Here is a 22500-nt window from a genome sequence, read left to right on the forward strand (position 1 = left end):
ACTGATCAGCTCGTTCTTCATAAATTCCAGACATGGAAAGATCAAATTTTTAGGAAAATTGTATGACCATTTCAACACTCGTAAATTCCATACTTCTGTTTACGAACAAAAAGCTTTTGCCCTGCCCTGTAATTTTCTCGCTCATTGCCCACGGGTCAATGAGCGAGAATAAATGTGCAAGGGTGGAATTTTTTTAGAATTTCATATTTCGAAGGGAGAATTTTAAAGTGGTTTGAAAACCTAGAAGACTTAGAAAAATACAAGGATTTGTATCAAGACTGGGTGGCAAAGCGTTATAATTTCTTTCAACTGTAACACCAGTTTAAACGATAGAGACGACGAAAATTGGCATGGTGGCATGTTTTAAGCTGCTATTGTTACTTCCGGAAAAAATAATTTCATGAATTCAGCAGAATCATCGTGTTTATATAACAAAGGTCACGTGACGAATTGTTGCAACTCTGTGCACTATAACTAAGGAGGTGTAGTGGAAGGTAAGCTGACAAAAATGTTCCTGTTCAGAAAATAATTCACCCGCTTTCACCACCACTGTCCAGCTCAAACTGCAATTTTGAAGCAATCTCTCACCTTATTTTCACTCTTTCGCCACGTGCATTTCTATTGTGGAATGTGTTCGTTTTTTCAACGAACGTCTATGCTCCAACAACCCTTGCGAACTGTCTCAGTCCCGAGGGGCATTCCATGATGGATCTCGCCAAACTGAACTATGCGTCCCAGCTTCAGGAAGGTGCAGGCCTTCCTACATGTGTCCAAGTGATTGTCCATGCTGTTGATGGTTCTTTCAGTTAGCATGCCACCAACTTACCAAGGAAAGCTGGGCAAAGGAACCAAGATGGCGGAAAGATTTAATGCAATCAGGTGTTGTTCTAGAAATAGCCAGAGTGAATGACAGAGATATAAAAATAGATTTCAAAAACTTATCATGGTAAGAGACCCTAATATGGGGCATTCAATCTCTTACCTCATTTTCTCTTGGCATACGTTAATTTTCAAGCTAACGCGTGAAGAAAAACGCCAGTCTACACCATAATGCAAACGTGGCAAATACCAGGCAGAGTCTTGCTTGAGGGTCCGTACCCAGCTGGCTATCCTGGACCACAATCACAATGTCGGACGAGCACAGGCTCAGACCAAGGAAGGTGTGACCAAAAACAAATTCGTTTTTCCCAAAGGAAGTGGACACTGGGTGGTGAAACCACAGTATAAAATGAAGTCTTATCAATTTCTCAGTGATCTGATGGATGACCTTGTGGCCTTCAAGAGGGGTGATACTGACGTACCTCCACCCCCCTGCCCCCTAAACCTGCAGCAAGAAACATTGCGACAACAGAAAGACCACCTAAGGAAGACTTGCTTGACAAACATAGATCTCGCTTCAACAGATCAAGCTAAATGAAGCCCTTTTTTGATTGCATAATTTCGTTAGTCCATGGCATGTCAGCTTCTGAATAGCTTTCATTTACTCGGGTTTTCTATCGGTAATGCTTACTAGTACAGGGATATTTTTGTGCGGTTTAAAACTATCCGGAGAAAGTAGATCTTAGTAAGTACTCTTAGTATCCAAAAAGAAAATTGGGGGTAACCATGCATTTTTCAGAGATAATTAAAAGCTTCAATTTGAGAAAGAACGCCGTACATTTCTTTGTATTTTAAAGCTTTTTACAAATATTATTTATGAATTATCTTTGAAAAATGCGTGGTTACCCCCAATTTTCTTTTTGGATTTCAATGACACTTGTTATGATCTACATTTCCTGCATAATCACACACCGGGGCAAAAATATATTTAATTAGAAGGCACCGCCCTTAAGTTTAGAAATTCTCAAAACTAGGACAGAGGAATGATGTGTTTGGATGCATTTGGTTTATTTCTCGCGGCGCTCTCGATCCACGTTGCTTGACTCAGACCCACGAAGGCAGTTTGTAGTAGTTCTCTTTGTAAACACACTGTCGAAAAGCTAGAATGCTGCGTTACACAACGAATACACTGGTCTGCCGGCTCATCTAAGTTAATAGATATTATATGTAAATCTGTTAGTTGGGAGCTATGAGCATCACTAAATGCCTGAAAACCAAAGTTTATCAAATTAAATCGAAATGACAGACAAAACAATAGCAGTCAGCAGTATCTCACAGTAATCAAGTTGCCTTTATTGTCTTTTGAATACAATCAATTCACCTGGGATTTTGTTCATAGTTTCCTCTATCTCGAGGCAGCAGATGCATTCCTTTTCTTGCTGTCCCTCCCAGTTCACGCAAAAACCACAGCTGTACCAAGTCGTATTTCCCCTTCTCGAGTCTTCGCTTTCGGTTGCTTCCTCCTCCTCGGATCCTGAACTTTCTCGCTTTGGTTCGAAAGAATATGGTTCAAGTTCCGCCATAAACTAACGTGTATTAACGACGAAGAAAGAGTTCTGTGTCGAGACTTACACGATGACAAGATTTTTGTGAAAAGTGGAAACTTGTTTGTGCACAATGACGTCACCACATGGCGGTAGACATTCCTTTTTTAGAAGTAACCGGAAGAAAAAGCTAACCAAATGGCGGGCGTTCAAATTGGAAAAACAACCAATGATTTCGGGCAAATTCAAGGCCTCCCAGGAAGAAAAAGGGTATTCCCTGTTTTTTTTTTTATTAAACGGACGTTATATTTCTCTACACTAATAAGACAGAAAAAATTTGGTCTTTTATCCTTCAGTTGTCCTTTTAATTCCTCGATCTGAAAGGACGGGAAGTACATTAAAAAAGCAAAGTAAGTGTTTTATAACAAACTTTCAACCTCGTCCGCATGGTCTCCTCACCCCAAGATTAGGGAAACTTAGGAGGGAAGCCTCGTTCAGTATTAACTTGATATTAACTTAATAAACTCGAACTTTTAACTTCGAACTTTGAACTTAGGGAATCTGCCCTGGGAACGAGGTTGTACAAACTTTGAGCGTTGTTTCCGCCGTTTAGGGGCCGATAAACATTGGTCAGCAATCTTTGCATGCACTATAACATTCCTGAAATGAAATCTCATCCACTGCAGTTCTACTGGAATTAACCTTCCTCCGAGAAAAGTCAATTAAGGCGGGAAATGAACTTTTAATAGCATACGGTTATAACAGGGATATATATCGCCACTTGCATGAAGCTTTTTAATTTGTGCTTGTAAGTTAAAATGCGCATCTGCTTTTCCAATAGCAGTTTTTTTTGTCTCTTACTCTTACTTTGTCTCTCAATTTTAGCAACACAATGCCACCTCATTCAATGCAGATGTTGTTAATGGCATGCCTCAATGTTGATTTAGTTATTGGGCCTAAACGTGTCCAACGATCTGGAATGGAATTGTCACATTGACTCCATTATCAAGAAAGTTAACAAACCCTTTTACAATTTGTCTCACCTTGGCTAAGTACCAGTGAGCTAGTTAATTTTTTTTTTTTTTGCTTTTGCACTCGCCTCAACCACGGAGTATGCGCGTCCTGTTTTTCATGAAACCCTTCCCGTGTACCTCTGCAACGAGCCTCAAGGAGTACACAAGCGGGCTATGCACATCATTTTCCCTTTTTGCTGAAATAGGGAGGCATTGGTTGAATCAGACTCAACAGATTAGAGTGTAATGTGAAGTGGTAGTTTTGTGCCCCATATGAACCATGTAAGCGTTAGCCCTACTAATGGAAATGGGCCCACACAAGGACAGAGGAAAACTCTTACCAGGGTGGGAAGTGCTACACGGCCAGCGTTTGCAAAAACGTAATCCTTCATTGGTTAAATCAGGCCTAATTAAACTTTCAGACCACCGCCAGGAACTAGTAGAAAAAATGTTATACAAAACGAACAGAACAAGTTCCATCCATCACCTTCTTTCTGTCCGTTACACATGTTCCTTGAACCTAAGAAATACACGGAAGTTTAGACCCGTTTTCAGGACGAATAGATCTCCTAACAGTCTTCTTACCCTTTACGCCCTTAAGGCTTGAACGATGTTACTAGAGTTCTACAATGTTTTGGATTACCTTTCTATGCTTCCTTAAGATATTAATTAACTTTCTTTATTGACATATACATATTTTATCGCAGTGCATATATATATAGTGTCACTTCTCTCGTATACTGTATACACAATGGTTTTAATTACTGGTAGGAATTTGAGGCACAACATTTTCTTGTAATAGCGAAGCTCCGCGCTCGCGTAAGGCGCGCGCGCCGAGCACCATAGTTAAGAAATAGAGGATATTACATGGCCGCTTGGAGATACGAAATTTCTCTTTTCCTGTTGAAATACTAAATCTTTTCACGAAAGGCATCGAAAGGTGAGATTTTCCTATGTAACCATAGCAACAGTAATCTTTTTAAGTGTGAAAATAACATGTTATCTTCACGTGTGAAGATATCATGTTTTCGCGTGAGAGCTCACTTAGTATTTCATTGGTGGTTATAGCGGAGCTCCGCGCGCGGAGCACCATTGTTATGATGCGAGAAGTCTTGGTTTTATAACCATAACGTCATCAACCGTCCGTACGTCCGTACGTCCATCCATCCATGTATGCCAATGTGACCAGTATCATGCTGGTTTACACCATACATCTTTGATATTGGACATCCATCTTTTGATTAATTGACACCTGTCAAAACAAGGTATCCGCTGACCAGAACCACCTGACCATATCGCGAGCTCAAGCTTAAGCTCACCGAGGTCAGCTGTTCTTTTTTTAAAGTTAACCTGAACATAAGTAAGGCTTCATTTTTCGCGCGCTTTACACAGTCAACGCTTTTCGTGTTCAGGTGGAAAACGGTTTGGAGATGTTTTCTTTCTGCATTTTGCGCTGGTTTCAATCCAGTTTGACGTATCATGATATCCGTGGTCCACACCGGTGGCTACGCACGACACGGCTACACGACCACACTAAGTCAACTATAGTTCTTACACAGTCAACGCTTTTCGTGTTCAGGTGGAAAAACGGTTTGGAAAATGTTTTATTTCTGTATTTTTTTGGTGGTTTCAACCCAGTTTGACATATCATGATAGCTTTGGTCCACACTGGCGGCTACGCGGTTATTCAAGTCAAGCATCGGAGGAATGACAACTTAAAGCTGAGTGTTTAGTTTTAATTTGTTTAGAACTGCTTTTTTCTCTGTATTGCAATTTTTGGCATATCTTTAGAAGCTCTGTAAAGGTTACATGACTCCTGGAGGACCTATGACTAGAACAGAAACGAAAGGAGAGCGAAAGAGAACGACAACGACAATACAGGATACCAGTAATAGCTCATACTTAGGGCGCGTTCGATTGACCCTATTCCGGAATAAGAATACGTCAGTGGAGTAATTTAAAACGGCATGTCTGGTGTTTTGAAGCAACAAGGATAATAAAGGTGTGTTTAAAATAGCATTTTAGGAGGTGTTTGACAATTTTAATGTGAGTTTTCGTAAAAACGAAGGATTTCTAACCTCTATTCCATGTATTCCTATTCTGGAATACGGTCAATCGAACGTACCCTTAGTGGAAGAAGTTACTCCACAAATTCTTTTCTTGGGGCACTAAACCGTCTGTTATTTTAAAAAAGTGGTTGAATCGGTTTTACTTTTGTTCAGGAATGACAATCGAATTCTTACTGTCAACGAGAAATCAATAACAATCATCTGTACTCTTTTGAACATCAAGAAAAAGTTGATGTGTTTGTTTATTTTGCTCTAGAATGCGAGCGAACAAGTGCTTTTTAATCCGTTTGCCCAACGTATATAACTGGTTTTCAATGTGCCTCGACAGTGACAAGAAAATTTTGCCTTTATGTTATAAACACGTAATCGCAATGAGTTCTCGTAAAATTAGGGGGGAATTTCATTAGCTTGTGTTTTCAGAAGTTTGTTCATAGCACCTAAACGTTATTTAAGCGTTGGAGTTGTTTGAAGTTCGTCCTTTCTTGGTTGCATTGCCGTATTTTGCCGATTCTTGTTCCAAGCTAACCTGGCGTGTTTCATCAAAATGTGAATGATCTCGTTCTCAGAAATAACGTGGGATAAAGTAGATCGGTAAAACTCATTTTTGTCCTTGAACTGACAAAGGTTTTTTTCTTTTTTTTTTTTTAATGGCTTCTCATTTAGGCGTGATTCCTATTCGCTAGCTATTGACAGTTGACTCTGAAATGGATTTTTCCCTTTCAATTCGCTAGCGTAGGGTGTGCTTGTTTTCTTTTAAAACTCATACGGTTCAAGAAAAATTCATTGAATTCCAAAGTAAATTTCACTCGAAAAACCGATATCGTACTCATGGCTTCGTGATTCATGCGATATCGGTTTTTAGGGTAAAATGTACCGTGGAATTCACTAGTTAGGCAATCATTTTTTCTGTAGAAGAGAGCAAAGAAAATGTTTAACTATTAAAGCAGCAACAGTAAACATCAAAACGCGGAGAATTCGAAACCTTTTATTTTCACTAACCCTACGGGCAGTAAGAATAAATAACCAGGTAGCTCCTCTATTACGCTTGGCTAAATCTATGTATTAATCCTATAAATCAACTTATGGTTTTAAAATTATTATCACTAAACCATCCATCTCCCTTTTCTTGCGAACCAACGACTTTTTTCTTTTTTCTTTTTATTGCTACCTTATTTTAAACTCTGACCTGGATGGGAATTGGATACGACCCTTGGATTTGATCTGAGCGTTGCTCTACCGACTGAGCTTCAATGCCAGACGGGAGCAAGCCGTGTTCATCAAGGATCTTATTTCTCTGCAATTGAACAGTTACGATGAAAGGGAACTAGATTGGTTTTCCTTGTGCCTGGCCATTTCCATGACAATGGCAAACGCTCAAGTAATGTTTTAGGAATTGCCAAGCGCTAACGAAACTCAACAATATACACGAACATGGACTAACTACATTTGCCAAAACAAGTGGTATTCATAACTTTGATAAAGACTGTCCGGGTGAAAATAGTTTTGAGAAGGACTGTTTGTGTCGGCATTGACACCTTGAGCGGAGGTCATTTTCAAATTCAAGTGATCGTCTTTGGGAGACAAGTGCACTGTTATGAAGAGCCCCATGAATTGGATAGAAACCTTGTAAAACAGAACTCCAACAACATACCATCAAATTTCGTAATTAAAGTAATCACCCTCGTGTTCTTCATTTTTCTCGCGGTATATTAAGATGCGCGTAAGTGTCCATGAGAGTTGTGCTGCTGGTGGCGAAGCCGATGGAATTGTAAGCAGTGTTAAAAAGATTCTCTCGCGGGTTCGCGGCTTGGTGCAAAGCGTGCGCGCTGGAGATTTAAGCAAAAACGTTTTTGAGCCACGGACAGCAACCGGAGGTGGACTTTTTTTGCCATTATGGGGCAGTGGTTTCACACCCATTTTCTAGCAACAACCCTTTTCAGAGTAGAGACATTTATTAGCAATGCAAATAAGGTAACGACAACGCAAGGAAAAAGGGAAAACGCTCCAACCCCTGTTGCTGTCCGTCTTCAAAAAAACCTCGTGCTTAAACTTCCAAATCCGAGTCAGCCAGACATGGTTCTTTAGGCGCAGCTACGAATCTAAATCTGTCAAAAGTCGACAACTAAAGCAACAAGTAAAGCAACACCACATAAATGCTCGTAATTTTTTATTTCTCCTTTGACGGGTTCCATGCTATGTAAACTACTATAACCTAGCGGGTCACCCAAAATTACTCAGTTTCACGCACTGTCTTCCTATGCACAGGCCTTTATTGTCCATTTTAAACATCATTATCAACCATCGGGCAATTATTTATCCTTTTGCACACAAAAGGAAGATTTTCCTTGCCATCCCTCGCTTCCCATGTACCGTCTGCATTCATGGCTGCAAACATTTCATCCTCAGGAACATCTGACTTCCAGTTATGGAAATCCACCTCACTTTCGTCCAGCCAAACCCAGGATTTATCGTTGTTTCCTTTCCTTTTCATTCCGATCCAGATACGCTCTTGATTTCCCATTAGATTTCTGACTTTTTCAGTCTCCTTTCTGCTGTGAATGCTGGTCAAATGACCGTCGCCCGTCTCCTGGCATTTCTGCTCAGCTTCGCGTGCCGTTTTGGCCGTGCCGTCAAACTTGTAGATGAAAAACTCCGCTGTAAGAAAACAGTTGACAACTAATTAATTGATCGTAAGAACTTCGTTTTAAATCATATTCCTGCTTTTGCCTGTCATAAGGCTATTAGTCTCAGTGTGCCACCAATTGTTCAAAGGTTAGATAACAGTGTCCACTGGATAAATCACTATCCATTAATCCAGTGGCCAATATACTGCGTAGTGATTTACCCCTTGGATAGTGTTGGCCAAATCTCCTCTGTCTCCTTCACGCCTTTCAACTTTTACCGCAAGCGACGGCATGGTGTCAACATTCTTCTTGTCCTATTTTGAAAAGCACTGAGACAATTCTAAGCTGTTGTCATCAAATAAGAAACGGTTAAATTCTTTGAAACCGACCAATACAACTGTTTAATTCAGCTTTTTGGTGAATTTGAACGTCCCCCTCCCCTCCCCCCTACCTTCCCAGGCAATTGTCGGGTGTTATTTTCTTTTTCAATTTATACTTGCCAGGGGTGGGGCATTTACCAAGACAAGGCAGCCCGGAGGTGGGACATTGTCAAAGACGATACCCTCTTTCAGATTTTATTAGTAATACACGCTTCCACCTCCTCTTATTGTTCTGATTGCCCACACTATAAAAATGTGAAATAAGTTATGGAAAAAAAAAAAAAATAGTGAAACGTTGTTAGCCTACTTCCCAACCCCCGGAACTAATACAGAGTACTGACCACTGACGGAGTACTAACAACACCTTTTACAGCTTTGCTGGGAAAAGCTTGGAATACGTGAATTCGGAGGTAAAAACCTATCTGATTGAGATGCTTAGTCGAGTCTTTCTTAAGAAAGTGATTGCTCCCTATTAATTTATTGAAAATATACGACTGAAAAGTGATCGGTGAGGTTCCAACATATTTCTTTTCAACGATAGCTGCTGTTATTTGAATAATAATTTGAGTTGCTTAAAGGATTCGTATCCATAGATCATTATTGTTTGACTATGGTTTATTTGACTACTATTTACAGGGCTAAAAATTCTTTGAAATATAAAAAAACCCGAACGTTTTCGGCGTTAAGCCATCTTCAGGGTAGTTTGACCGTCCGTATGATTGTGTATTTATCTCTATCAGACAAGTCCCGATGGGTAAAGTCTCACTATGTAGCAATATTTATTTATTGTGGAACTCAGTTCAGACCCATGATTTTAAAAATGCAAGAGTAATTTGGCCCTACTGTAAGGATTTATTCGTATTAGCTGGCCCCACCTTGTGGCATTTGCAACATAACTGAAGAAAAAGAGAAATTCCCAACAAATGCTCGGGGGGAAGGGGTTCACACATTACATCATAATATTTTAACTCCTCCAGCTCTAGAATGTTGCAGAGCACTGTGCAAGAAGTAATTAATGAGAAAAATATGTTTTTTTTTTTCATGACAGCTAAAATTGGCAAAGCGTCTGGTGACGCTGTCTAACAATGCGATAATTTTTTTTTATTTTTTTAAGCAATCTATTTGCAAGGTATGAACCATCAAAACAAAGACATTCAAAACAACTTGATGGGAATAAGCTTGTCTTTTCTCTTCACCTAGTAAACGCTGGACACAAAACCAAAACGTGGTATAATATTATGTGTAATGTGATTTGTTAACCTAGAATTATATGCTAGAAGAAAATATTACTCGTTTTGGTGGTCTGCACTTTTGTACGTACAAACATTTTAATGTACTGCACGTGCAAAACAACTGGGTTTACTTTGTTTTTTTGCCCGGTGACAGCAATGGAGCTCACGCAACAGGTAAGCAACACTTTTTGCTTCTCGTACCTTCATTCGGAACTCGAGTAAGGTAGGATTACGTAGTCATTTCAGTGATACAATTAACCATGCATTTCCTTGATGCGATGCTTATCTCATACAACACAGGAAAATAAGTAGTATACCAGGTGGGGTTCGGCGGCGGGCGCATCATGCGGATCGTGCGAACCGATCCGCATCATGAAATACGAACATAGAGTTATAGATCGATATGATGAAATCAAGAATGGGGATAAGGCTCATTTGGGACAAACCAATCTGGTAGTGATTACTTCATTTTGGTCTATTTTATCACAGAATATTTGCATTGTAGGGCAGAGCACCACATGTCTGACCAGCCTCATACAAGACGTGATTTGAATATTTGATAACTCGAACGGGACCAATGCACTTGATTGCACACATACAAAGCATTATTATTGTTTCCTATGTGGATATTTAATAAGCTGAACGGGGCAGACATAATTGATTGCAGTCTGTGTGCAAGAAACCACCACTCAACTCTTTGTTAAAGAAACTCATTCACGCTATTTGTTGATGAGGTATTTTCTTTATACTAAACCCATGATGTGAACTTTCGCTAATCGCACAGTTCTATTAGGCACAATCGCTATAAGCACACCAGCAAACGTATTTTTCCTTAATTTTAGTTCTGGTAGATTTTTTTCATCATTAACTGTCCGTTTATACTTCTTCTCCATTCTCTTCCGCAATTTCAATCCTTGTTTCTTGTATTAAAGTGCAGCATACGTCTATGTAATCGATTCCAAGTCTGTACGTAAGGAAAACGCTCTTCAACGTTTGTCGTAACTTTTCACTCTTTCCTTTATTTAACGACCGATCTTTTCCATCACTTTGGTTGAACATCATTAATAACCCACCAACACAATTGATTGCGCAAATACAAAGAGTCCTTATTGTTTAATTGTTTTTTTGTTTGTTTATGAGACGTGACTCGAATATAGAATGAGACCAACTCACACGGGACTGGGACAATTGTTTGTTTCACCATCGTCTTGACCACACAAACACCTGTGTCCACACATGCCCAAGCATGCCCATTTGACGTCATAATAGAGTCCTAAAAGAGTCATGCAGAGATAAATTCGATACCTCAGAAATATTTGTTCATTTTAACGGGTTGCGCTAGCGGAGTGCGGATCAAAGGAGACACTTCCTTCGCAAGATGGCTTTAATCTGTGAAATTTGTGAGAAACAGTTCACCCAGATGACGAACTTGACACGACACAAGAAGGCAATTCATGGTGGTAATTATTTTACTTGTGAACAATGTGGTAAATCCTTTAATTGGAAAGATATCTTGAAACGTCAAATAAATAAACATTCTCAAGAGAAGACCCACCAATGTCAGCATTGTTCTCGTAACTTCTGTCGCCATGATGAGTGTTTGGAACACCAGAAGCTATGTGAGTTTGAGAAATTTGAGGAACACCGAGACAGCGGCAAGCGAAAATATAACGAAGGAGAAGAAAACGGACAGCAGAGAGTAAAACAATCAAAATGGGATGACGCAACGACCAATACGACTACGGAGGGAAATAATGTACACTCAGGTGAAGATACTGGTTGTTCTGAAACTCTTTGTGCTTTTATCACCCAATTCCTCGCAAATTCATCATTACCGACCATATGTGGATGAAGTGAACTTGGATGGTATCGAATGTCCTGTACCTGTCAGTAAGATCCCAAGCTTTGAGAAGAAGAACAACATTTCTGTCGACTTGTTTGGATTTGAAGACGGAGATTTGTTCCCGGTGTACCTCACCAAAGAACGCGAGTTTCCGGTGCATGTTAACTTGCTGTTGTTTTCAAGAGGGGAGAAACGTCATTATTGCCTAATCAAAAATCTCAACCGACTACTTTCCAACCAAACAAGGCACAAAGCTCAAATGTATTACTGTCCTTATTGCCTACATGGACTTGTTCGGGAGCAGCTACTGGAAAGCCACAAGCCACTCTGTAGTCAGCATGGACCTCAGAGGATTGAACTACCAAATGAGGATAACATGTTTCTCCAGATTAAGAATTTCCAAAACCACCTACGAGTCCCCTTTATCATTTACGCTGATTTTGGAGAGCCTGACCACCAAGATACAGTCCTCCTCACCGGATCCTCGCAAATCCTCGACGGAGAAATTTCAGAAACATCGAGCCTGTGGTTTTGCTTACGTAATTGTCTCTCCAAAACCAGAATACTGTAAACCTCCCGTAGTCTATCGCGGAGCAGATGCAGCGGATAAGTTCCAAGAAGCGTTACAACAAGAAGAGAAAAGAATCCATATTCTCGTGAAAGAGATTGTTCCTATGCAGTTGACCCCTTCCGAAGAACAAGAATTTCGACAAGCCACTCATTGTCACATTTGTAGAGGTGTTGATCGGGCTCGAGATCACTGCCATCTTACTGGTAAATTCAGAAGGGCGGCCCATTACGCTTGCAATTTGAATGTTCAATTCACGTGTCGAATTCCGGTCATTTTTTCATAATCTCAGAGGCTACGACTCCCACCTCATTATGCAAGTTGCGGGAAAGTTGAAGAAAAAGACCATCAATTGTAACAAACAATTCCAAACAATATGGAAAATTATATTTCCTTCTCGATTGGCGGCCACTTGGATTTTCTGGACTCACTTCAGTTCAAGACGGCCTCTTTAGAAAAGCTTGTTTCGAATCTGGCAAAGGAGGGAGATGCTAAATTTCATGTTCTCAAGCGCTACATCGAGACGAGCAAAGTACCTCTCCTGTTGAGAAAAGGCGTGTATCCATACCATTATATGGACGATATGATCAAGTTTCAAGAGCGACAACTCCCATCCAAAGAAGCCTCCTTCAGCCAGCTTACCGAAGAGCATATCAGCGATGAAGATTACCAGCATGCACAAATAGTGTTTGCAAGCTTTCAATTGCAAACTCTTGGCGAGTACCACGATCTCTGTTTTCTCTCCGACGTATTACTGCTGGCTGATGTCTTTGAAAACTTTCGAAGCGTCTGTTTGAACTACTATGAATTAGACCCCGCTTATTACTACACCTCTCCTGGTCTGGCTTTGTCCGCCAGCCTTAAGATGACGGATGTGGAATTAGAATTATTAACCGAGCCGGACATGTACTTGTTTGTCGAAGAGGGCGTCCGAGGCGGTATTTCCATGATCAGCAATCGTTACGTCAAGGCAAACAACCCATATGTACCTGGCTTTGACTCGACTCAGGACAAGAACTATATCATGTACTTGGACGCCAACAACTTGTACGGATTGGCCATGGGTCAACCTCTCCCAAAGCACGACTTTTTCTAGTTGATGGAGCATGAAATTGAGGAGCTGAATGTCATGTGGCCTAGTGGTTAGGGCGCTTGCCTTGAGATCCGGAGATCCCGGGTTCAAGACCCTTTCTGACCATTCGTTGAATTTGATCCTGGTAATCCCTGGTTCAACTTCCCAGCTGCACTTGTGAATAGCCAACTGGTTTGCCTCCGGCCAGTTGGGATTCTTAACAGTTGTAGTTGTTGAACTGTTGTTTCGTTGTGTTTCATTGGCCCTGAAAACCCCCTATGGGGAGCGGTCAACTAAGTGTATATTGTATTGTATTGTAAGAATTCGTTGGCTTTCGACCTCAAATGTACTCTATCCTATTCACAGAAGACAGCAATCAAGGGGAAAAGAAAACAGGGAAAGGCATTTCAAAGAATGTAACCAAGTGAAAAATCAGACATCAAGATTATAAAACTTGCCTCTTGGGTAGAGGTCATCTGTCTTAACATCATAGAACAAGCTGTCGGTATCTGTAAACAGCAATTTAGCCTGGGGTCCGTACTTTGAGACCATCTAATTGTAGTGGAAATCGTACATCAGGACTTAAGACAGATCAAGAATCGTAAAGCCGACGTAAATCGGGCTATTCAGGTACAAGTTGGTCTTTTTTATACAGATGGCGGCTAGATCTTCAGAAAAGATGCGGAAGGCATCAAAGGCGGGTGAGGCGGTAAGTTTGTTGAGTTTCCTTGGATTGGTCACCAGCTTGGCATTCACACGCTTTTGCAAGTTTTCCATAGTTTTGCCAAATACCGCATTGTTCATAAGTTTGAAGAAATCTTTTTCAAAGCCATTGGACGCTTGTTTTCTTTTTTCCGTGTTGAAGTCGATGTAACTCTTTAACCACGTACTCTGTGCAAAACCAAGTGCCCGATGGATCTTTGTTAGCTTCATGCCAAGGTCTAAGTACAGCTTCAGGTTGCGGTAATGAAGAATGTAGTGCGTTTTGTCGCAGAGATTTGGGACCAGTTTAGGTACGGGCGCACCACCCAGTTTCAAGACTTGTGTCAACTGCTGACAGTAGGGAGACAGCATGTTTAGGGTCACTTTCATCGTCTCTGGTGCTAGGGGATGATCCGAGTGGAGATCGTGGAGTTCTTTTGGGTATTCTAGATGTACTCCAAGAATGTACCCTTCTTCACAATCATCGGGTATAGACATGACATTCAGCTCCTCAATTTCATGCTCCATCAACTAGAAAAAGTCGTGCGTTGGGAGAGGTTGACTCATGGCCAATCCATACAAATTGTTGGCGTCCAAGTACATGATATATGTTACGAGTTCGAATGTTTTGAGGAAAGGTAGCTTGCAAACTAAACTGAACGCAGGGTTATCGGAACAACAACAAGACGATTTATTCCAAAAATGAACGTAGTTTCCAGGAAGTAAGACTCTTAACAACACGTACTCGACAAACTTACACGGCCTCCGCCAACTTGAATAAACACTGCTTCTGTCACACTTGACTAAACACGGCCAACGCCAACTCTCTTCGCTTGTGAAAAACTAGTTAAAAAAACTCCGCTTAGACTCGTCTACTTATATACTCTCACAATAAGCTTCTAGAACTTTCTAAAATAGTAATCAATCTAATTATAGAAAGATTACAAAATACACCGATTTAGAAACGCTTACGCACGAACCTAAAAATAAACAAACTACGAACTCTCGCGAAGCGTCTAGAAAGTCACGCTAGACATGCAATGCTATTTTTCGTAACAATATAGTTCTTGTCCTGAGTCGAGTCAAAGCCAGGTACATATGGGTTGTTTGCCTTGACGTAACGATTGCTGATCATGGAAATACCGCCTCGGACGCCCTCTTCGACAAACAAGTACATGTCCGGCTCGGTTAATAATTCTAATTCCACATCCGTCATCTTAAGGCTGGCGGACAAAGCCAGACCAGGAGAGGTGTAGTAATGAGCGGGGTCTAATTCATAGTAGTTCAAACAGACGCTTCGAAAGTTTTCAAAGACATCAGCCAGCAGTAATACGTCGGAGAGAAAACAGAGATCGTGGTACTCGCCAAGAGTTTGCAATTGAAAGCTTGCAAACACTATTTGTGCATGCTGGTAATCTTCATCGCTGATATGCTCTTCGGTAAGCTGGCTGAAGGAGGCTTCTTTGGATGGGAGTTGTCGCTCTTGAAACTTGATCATATCGTCCATATAATGGTATGGATACACGCCTTTTCTCAACAGGAGAGGTACTTTGCTCGTCTCGATGTAGCGCTTGAGAACATGAAATTTAGCATCTCCCTCCTTTGCCAGATTCGAAACAAGCTTTTCTAAAGAGGCAGTCTTGAACTGAAGTGAGTCCAGAAAATCCAAGTGGCCGCCAATCGAGAAGGAAATATAATTTTCCATATTGCTTGGAATTGTTTGTTACAATTGATGGTCTTGTTCTTCAACTTTCCCGCAACTTGCATAATGAGGTGGGAGTCGTAGCCTCTGAGATTATGAAAAAATGACCGGAATTCGACACGTGAATTGAAAATTCAAATTGCAAGCGTTATGGGCCGCCCTTCTGAATTTACCAGTAAGATGGCAGTGATCTCGAGCCCGATCAACACCTCTTTAAATGTGACAATGAGTGGCTTGTTGAAATTCTTGTTCTTCGGAAGGGGTCAACTGCATAGGAACAATCTCTTTCACGAGAGTATGGATTCTTTTCTCTTCTTGTTGTAACGCTTCTTGGAACTTATCCGCTGCATCTGCTCCGCGATAGACTACGGAAGGTTTACAGTATTCTGGTTTTGGAGAGACAATTACGTAAGCAAAACCACAGGCTCGATGTTTCTGAAATTTCTCCGTCGAGGAGTTGCGAGGATCCGGTGAGGAGGACTGTATCTTGGTGGTCAGGCTCTCGAAATCAGCGTAAATGATAAAGGGGACTCGTAGGTGGTTTTGGAAATTCTTAATCTGGAGAAACATGTTATCCTCATTTGGTAGCTCGATCCTCTGAGGTCCATGCTGACCACAGAGTGGCTTGTGGCTTTCCAGTAGCTGCTCCCGAACAAGTCCATGTAGACAATAAGAACAGTAATACTTTTGAGCTTTGTGCCTTGTTTGGTTGGAAAGTAGTCGGTTGAGATTTTTGATTAGGCAATAATGACCTTTCTCCCCTCTTGAAAACAACAGCAAGTTAACATGCACCGGGAACAAATCTCCGTCTCCAAATCCAAACAAGTTGACGGAAATGTTGTTGTTCTTCTCAAACTTTGGGATCTTACTGACAGGTACAGGACATTCGATACCATCCAAGTTCACTTCATCCACATATGGTCGGTAATGATGAATGCGCTCTGGGTTAGATTTGCGAGGAATTGGGTGTAAAGCATCCAAGATGCTCCACATGAAACAATTGTTATCCCCGTTTTCAACGTTAATGATGGCTGTCTTATCCTTCAATTTCTTGGGTACAGGTACATAGCTAGAACCTTTTAATGGTTTGTACTAAGCCACGTTCAAATCAAGGTGCAGGATTTCCGATAGTGTCCAACCACTTCTGGTTTGCTTCACCAAGTTGTTCTTTAATTTCATGATCGTTCACGGTTGTCATGCAAAGACTTCTTAAATGGGGTTCTGAAATTTCGTCGGATCATTCCGCTTAACTTCACTTGAACACTGACAAACCACTTAACTCCCCTCTTAGCTTTCAGTTCTTGGCTTAGGCGATTGACCAGTGACTCTTTCTTACCGTATAGTAACTTACTGAGGTCATTTTTTTTTTAATTCGATGTTTGAACTTGAGGGTTTTCAGGGAGTCTTTCACTGGGGTGGTAAAAGCACAAGGAGTTTCAGAACAACCAGTATCTTCACCTGAGTGTATTTTATTTCCCTCCGTAGTCGTATTGGTCGTTGCGTCATCCCATCTTGATTTTTTTACTCTCTGCTGTCCATTTTCTTCTCCTTCGGGATATTTTTGCTTGCCGCTGTCTCGGTGTTCCTCAAATTTCTCAAACTCACATAGCTTCCGGTGTTCCAAACACTTATCATGGCGATAGAAGTTACGAGAACAATGCTGACATTGGTGGGTCTTCTCTTGAGAATGATTCTTTATGTGACGTTTCAAGATATCTTTCCAATTAAAGGATTCCCCACATCGCTCACAAGTAAAATAATTACCACCATGAATTGCCTTCTTGTGTCGTGTCAAGTTCGTCATCTGGGTGAACTGTTTCTCACAAATTTCACAGATGAAAGCCATCTTGCGAAGGAAGTGTCTCCTTTGATCCGCACTCCGCTAGCGCAACCCGTTAAAATGAACAAATATTTCTGAGGCATCGAATTTATCTCTGCATGACTCTTTTAGGACTCTATTATGACGTCAAATGGGCATGCTTGGGCATGTGTGGACACAGGTGTTTGTGTGGTCAAGACAATGGTGAAACAAACAAATGTGCCTTTCCTTGTGAGTTGGTCTCATTCTATATTCGAGTCACGTCTCATAAACAAACAAACAAACAAACAATAAGGACTCTTTGTATTTGCGCAATCAATTGTGTTGGTGGGTTATTAATGATGTTCAACCAAAGTGATGGAAAAGATCGGTCGTTAAATAAAGGAAAGAGTGAAAAGTTTCGACAAACGTTGAACAACATTTTCCATACGGACAGACTTAGAATCGATTTCATAGACGTATGCTGCACTTTAATACAAGAAACAAGGATTGTAATTGCGGAAGCGAATGGAGAAGAAGTATAAACGGACAGTTAATGATGAAAAAAATCTACCAGAATGACAATTAAGGGAAAATACCTTTGCAGGTGTGCTTATAGCGATTGTGCCTCCAGAACTGTGCGGTTAACGAAAGTTCACATCATGGGTTTAGTATTAAGAAAATACTTCATCAACAAATAGCGTCAATGAGTTTCTTTAATAAAGGGTTGTGTGGTGGTTTCTTGCACACAGACTGCAATCAATTATGTCTGCCCCGTTCAGCTTATTAAATATCCACATAGGTAACAATAATAATGCTTTGTATGTGTGCAATCAAGTGCGTTGGTCCCGTTCGAGTTATCAAATATTCAAATCACGTCTTGTATGAGGCTGGTCAGACGCGTGGTGCTCTGCCCTACAATGCAAATATTCTGTGATAAAATAGACCAAAATGAAATAATCATTACCTGATTGGTTTGTCCCAAATGAGCCTTACTCCCATACTTGAATTTCATCAAGTCGATCTATAACTCTATGTTCGTATTCACTGATGCGGATCGATTCGTACGATCCGCATGGTCCGCCCTCCGCAGAACCCCCACTTGGTATACTACTAAAATATGATTTCTTCTTTTCACTTCGTTTATGAGTACAACGTACACTGTCATAAGGTACACACCAGTTTTTTTGGTAAGTCATTTGTGGCACGTTTACATCTTTCGTATAATTATACATGTAATTAAGGCATACAACTTGACTTTGGCGTGGCAGGCGCTGGGTTAATTAATGCTGGGCTCTTGAAAAAATTACTCGAGCCCGAAGGGCTCCCGGAAAATTTTCTTAGGTAGCAGGCTTGGAAGGTCAAATATTTTACCGCACAGGGTCCAGCGCATTACTTTGAAGCCTTGTAATTCTATTATAAATTATACTGCGTTTAAAACTCGGGTACCTGTTAGGAATTCCGAGTCACAAATACTAACCATTATTCATTTTCTGGTAATAGCAGATGCCTAGCCCGCTTAGCACGCCTTTGTGATATTGTGGAGGCCTCACTATGGCAGGGCCACCTGGAGATGGCGTGATTAAACCAAGAGCGGTCAAGCCCGCCACTATTTCTGTATCCGTAGCACCGCATACCCTCTGGCACTGACTTCCCTCTTTCACAAGCGTAAACGGTGTTTCTGTGTGATTGAAATGGTCATGGTCAAAGGCTTGCTTCTTGTTATTGACTTAATATTATTATTATTATTATCATCATGATCATCATGATCATCATCATTATCGTTATTTGTATTAATTTAACTATATATTAAAACTTAAGTAATAGGCCAGTTTCGAACTGTACAGGAAAAAAAAGAACGGAGTCGAGGTTCAGGGGAATAATTAGCATTTTTCTTCGTCAAAATCAAAAGAAAAGGAAAATTATTCCCCTAAATCTCGACTCTCTTCCCATGTTCTTGCATCGCAAAATTCGAAACTAGCCTATTTGAGCCTTGTGCCGCCACTGTTTGCCCATGGCAGTGTTCACCATGAAAGCTCTCCTACTTTCGACACCACTTGCGAATCTATTCCTTATCGCTTAGAAAACTTTTTTTTTTTTTTTTGTAATCCCTATTGTCTATTACAATATAATCTTTGTGTATAAATATTGCTTATAGTAAACAAAGCAAGGAATTAAATTGAATTGGCAGAAAAATCAGGATTTTTTGCGAGTATGTCCGAGTCGTCAGCGATAAATACATCTTTTCAAAAAGGCGATGCTCGATAACACGAAAAATACCGATATCGCGACTGCGCGACTGCGCGTTCTGATTGGTTTAAATAGCCCACTCACCTAGTGGTAAATGAATTCCATTGGAGGCAAACGCGTCTTGTCGGCAGCAGTAATAAAAAGTTAAAAAAAGCGCTGAGTCGTCGTATCTTCCATCAGGATATTCACCACTCAAAACTTTTCCTTTGTTTGAAAGTTGTACCCAGTCCACTGAGGCGTTTTGGAAACCAGCTGTTAGTGATATAAACATGTTAAGAACATTATTTCTTATATTAAAATGCAGATTGAGATTTTAATTTTTCTATCTTTTGCGCTGTTTTTGTTTTGTTTTGTTTTGTTTTGTTTTTGCTTTTTGTTTTTTTGTTTTTTTTTTTACGATAAAGCAGTAGGCTCTAAAAATTACTACATACAAGTAGCACTGCATTACAATATAAAAGATACAGAGTAAGAAACTTTTGTAGTCAAGGCTTCAGAGTTGGTCACTGTCAGGCTAACTTTCAATTGCGTAGACATTGAGTAGAGGGGCAAAAAAAGAGAAAAAATGAGAAAACTGTGATTCTTAGACTTTGAAATTTGTGGTTAGTAGTTAGTTAGTTCTTGAAAAGGTGGATAGCACTGTCCACTGCATAAATCACTATCCTGTGGATAATTTAATTGCTTTTGATAGCACTTATCCGCTGAATAACATGGAGTTTGGAATAGGGAGCTTGAGCAAATACGACGGCAACGGCAACGGCAACGTGAATATCACCTCAAAATATAAATACGCGTTATTGTAATGTAGAGGAGAAAATGAAAATTTCTTGTCAGGTGCCGCCATTCTCCATAAAACGCGAAATTGGCTATTTTACGCTGTTGGCGTGCTGACGACGTACAAAAATGAAAAACGCACGCACAGAGCGTGCAAAACTTTTCTTTTTACTTATCAAATATGCAAATTGGTGACGTTCTCGTTGCCGTCACAGTTGCCATTAGGGAGCTTAAGCAACGACAACGGCGACGGCAACGAGAACGTCATCACAAAATATAAATTTACGTTATTGTAATCGCTTCGTGACTATTTCAACGTTTTTAATATGACAAGGGTGAGGTATCTCCTCAAAGATGACACCAGTCAGAACGGCACTCCATTTTAGGAGAGAAAATGAAAATTTATCCTCAAGTGCTGACGTTCTTCATAAAACCAAAAACTTGGCTATTTCACGTTTTTGCTTTGCTGACGACGGCAAACAAATGGACAAAAGTGAAAAGCGCACGTGCAGGGCGTGCAAAGCTATTGTTTTTACCCACTAAATATGCAAATTCGTGACGTTCTCGTTGCCGTCGCCGTTGTCGTTGCTTTAGCTCCCTATTGCTCCCGCGACGGCAACGGGAACGCCACAAATTCCGCAAATTTAATGAGGAAAAAACAAGGAATTTGCAGGCTCTGCATGTGTTTTTTTCATTTTTGTACATTTCTTTCCTTTCCTCGTGAAGTCTGCAAGGTGAAATGACCAATTCTCAAGTTTTACGGAGAACGCGAACATACAGCGTCGAATCTGAAAATTTTCTCTCCCAGCTTCAACATCCCACCTCTCGATTCAGTTGGATAGTTCTGTTGCTTTTCAAAAGTAGCAAACTGATATAACGACGAAATAGATTGATAAGCCAGAACTTGCCATAGTAAGTGACGCTTTCGTTGAAGTCGTCTCGTAGACCTTAGACTAGTCTATAAATCACTATCCAATGGATGTCTCAAATTGTTTTGATAGCGCTTATCCACTGAATAGCGACTTAACCCGTGAATAGCACTTATTAACAACAGGATAAGCTAAAGAATAGGAAGACAAAGAGGGCACTTACGACAGCTTTGTCGGAATAGTGAGAAATCACTAATACGACATACCAATAATGATGATATTACAGACCAAGGCCGAGTCGTTCCGAGCACGATTAGTGCTGATCGTAGCCTCCCTGGGAGACGTTCTTTTGGCTCCTCATGCAATCTTTTCTCCCCAAGGAAAGTCTGCTGAAACTAGCCACACATTTGTTTAAGCAAGTTGTTAGCAAATAAACCATTCGGCGTTGTGTAAACGTAAATTCTCAGACTCAACACTAAAACAATGTTTGTAAATCTCCCCTCTGTTAAAAGCAAAAATGGTCAGTAGCAATTGATTCCTCTTGCAGTAGTTGTGATAAATACAAACCGCGAGTCAATACGAGTATTTGAGAATGGTTTGGTGTCGTTACAGTTCTACTGACCTGACTTTGATTAGGCCGTGGAAATATATTTATGAGAATATTTGAACTGTGCCACAAGCGTGGGAAGATACGACAAAGAGGAGATCATTGACGTATTGAAACCTGGAGTAGCTAAACGAAAGGCCTGGAAAAACATCCGTTCTATTTTTAGCCTGAATTTCTTGGGCTTCCTTGAATTAAGAGACTGCTGAAAGGTTAGTGGCATCCAAGTATTGATGCTCGATGAGCATTCTTAATTTTATTTATTTATTTTTTTTTTTTCAGAAATACATTTCATGTTTTCGATTGTAATCAGGGTTACTTTGGTGGAAAAATAAAAGCAAACCTCAAGTCAGTCAAACAGGGAGAAATCCAAGCGGGGATTCAGTCCAACCAAACCTCTTCGTTGAATCACTGCGGAAAGAATTTTTTAGCTGCGAAGGTAAAAGTCGTCATCCATACAACTTCTTCAAGATCCTGTGAAGAGATTCACCAAAAAATATTTCTTTTTCACTATGAAAAGCAAATTTTGAATCAGCGGCGATTTTCAAATTCCCATCACACTTGTTGAAAGTCTTCGTATTTGTACAGTGAACTTCATAGGGTCCAATTGGAAGTGCGCTGTAATCGGTCTTCGTATATT

The 22500-nt window shown here is 40.5% G+C and overlaps 4 protein-coding genes across 6 annotated transcripts in view; 1 reads left to right on the top strand and 3 right to left on the bottom strand.

The window, feature by feature from the left end:
* The window catches only part of LOC138010829 (trefoil factor 2-like), a 112114-nt gene that overhangs the window by 47290 nt on the left and 42324 nt on the right, over nucleotides 1-22500 (bottom strand). The gene's annotated exons all lie outside the window — the stretch shown is intronic.
* The window catches only part of LOC138010828 (uncharacterized), a 63556-nt gene continuing 48651 nt past the window's right edge, over nucleotides 7596-22500 (bottom strand). For both annotated transcript variants that reach the window (XM_068857817.1, XM_068857818.1), the window contains 3 exons: nucleotides 19701-19868; nucleotides 18847-19047; nucleotides 7596-8100 (listed from right to left, as the gene is read on the bottom strand). In XM_068857817.1, the coding sequence (XP_068713918.1) occupies nucleotides 7727-8100; nucleotides 18847-19047; nucleotides 19701-19868 (743 nt within the window). In that variant the 3' untranslated portion in view covers nucleotides 7596-7726. The remainder of the gene's footprint in view (nucleotides 8101-18846; nucleotides 19048-19700; nucleotides 19869-22500) is intronic.
* On the top strand, nucleotides 12469-13188 carry LOC138011109 (uncharacterized). The gene has a single exon (XM_068858096.1). It carries the CDS (start codon nucleotides 12469-12471, stop codon nucleotides 13186-13188), a length of 720 nt encoding a protein of 239 aa, XP_068714197.1.
* On the bottom strand, nucleotides 14891-15571 carry LOC138011111 (uncharacterized). Its single transcript, XM_068858098.1, has one exon. It carries the CDS (start codon nucleotides 15569-15571, stop codon nucleotides 14891-14893), a length of 681 nt encoding a protein of 226 aa, XP_068714199.1.

Source organism: Montipora foliosa, chromosome 7 (genome assembly GCF_036669935.1).
Source record: "Montipora foliosa isolate CH-2021 chromosome 7, ASM3666993v2, whole genome shotgun sequence".
NCBI lineage: Eukaryota > Metazoa > Cnidaria > Anthozoa > Scleractinia > Acroporidae > Montipora > Montipora foliosa.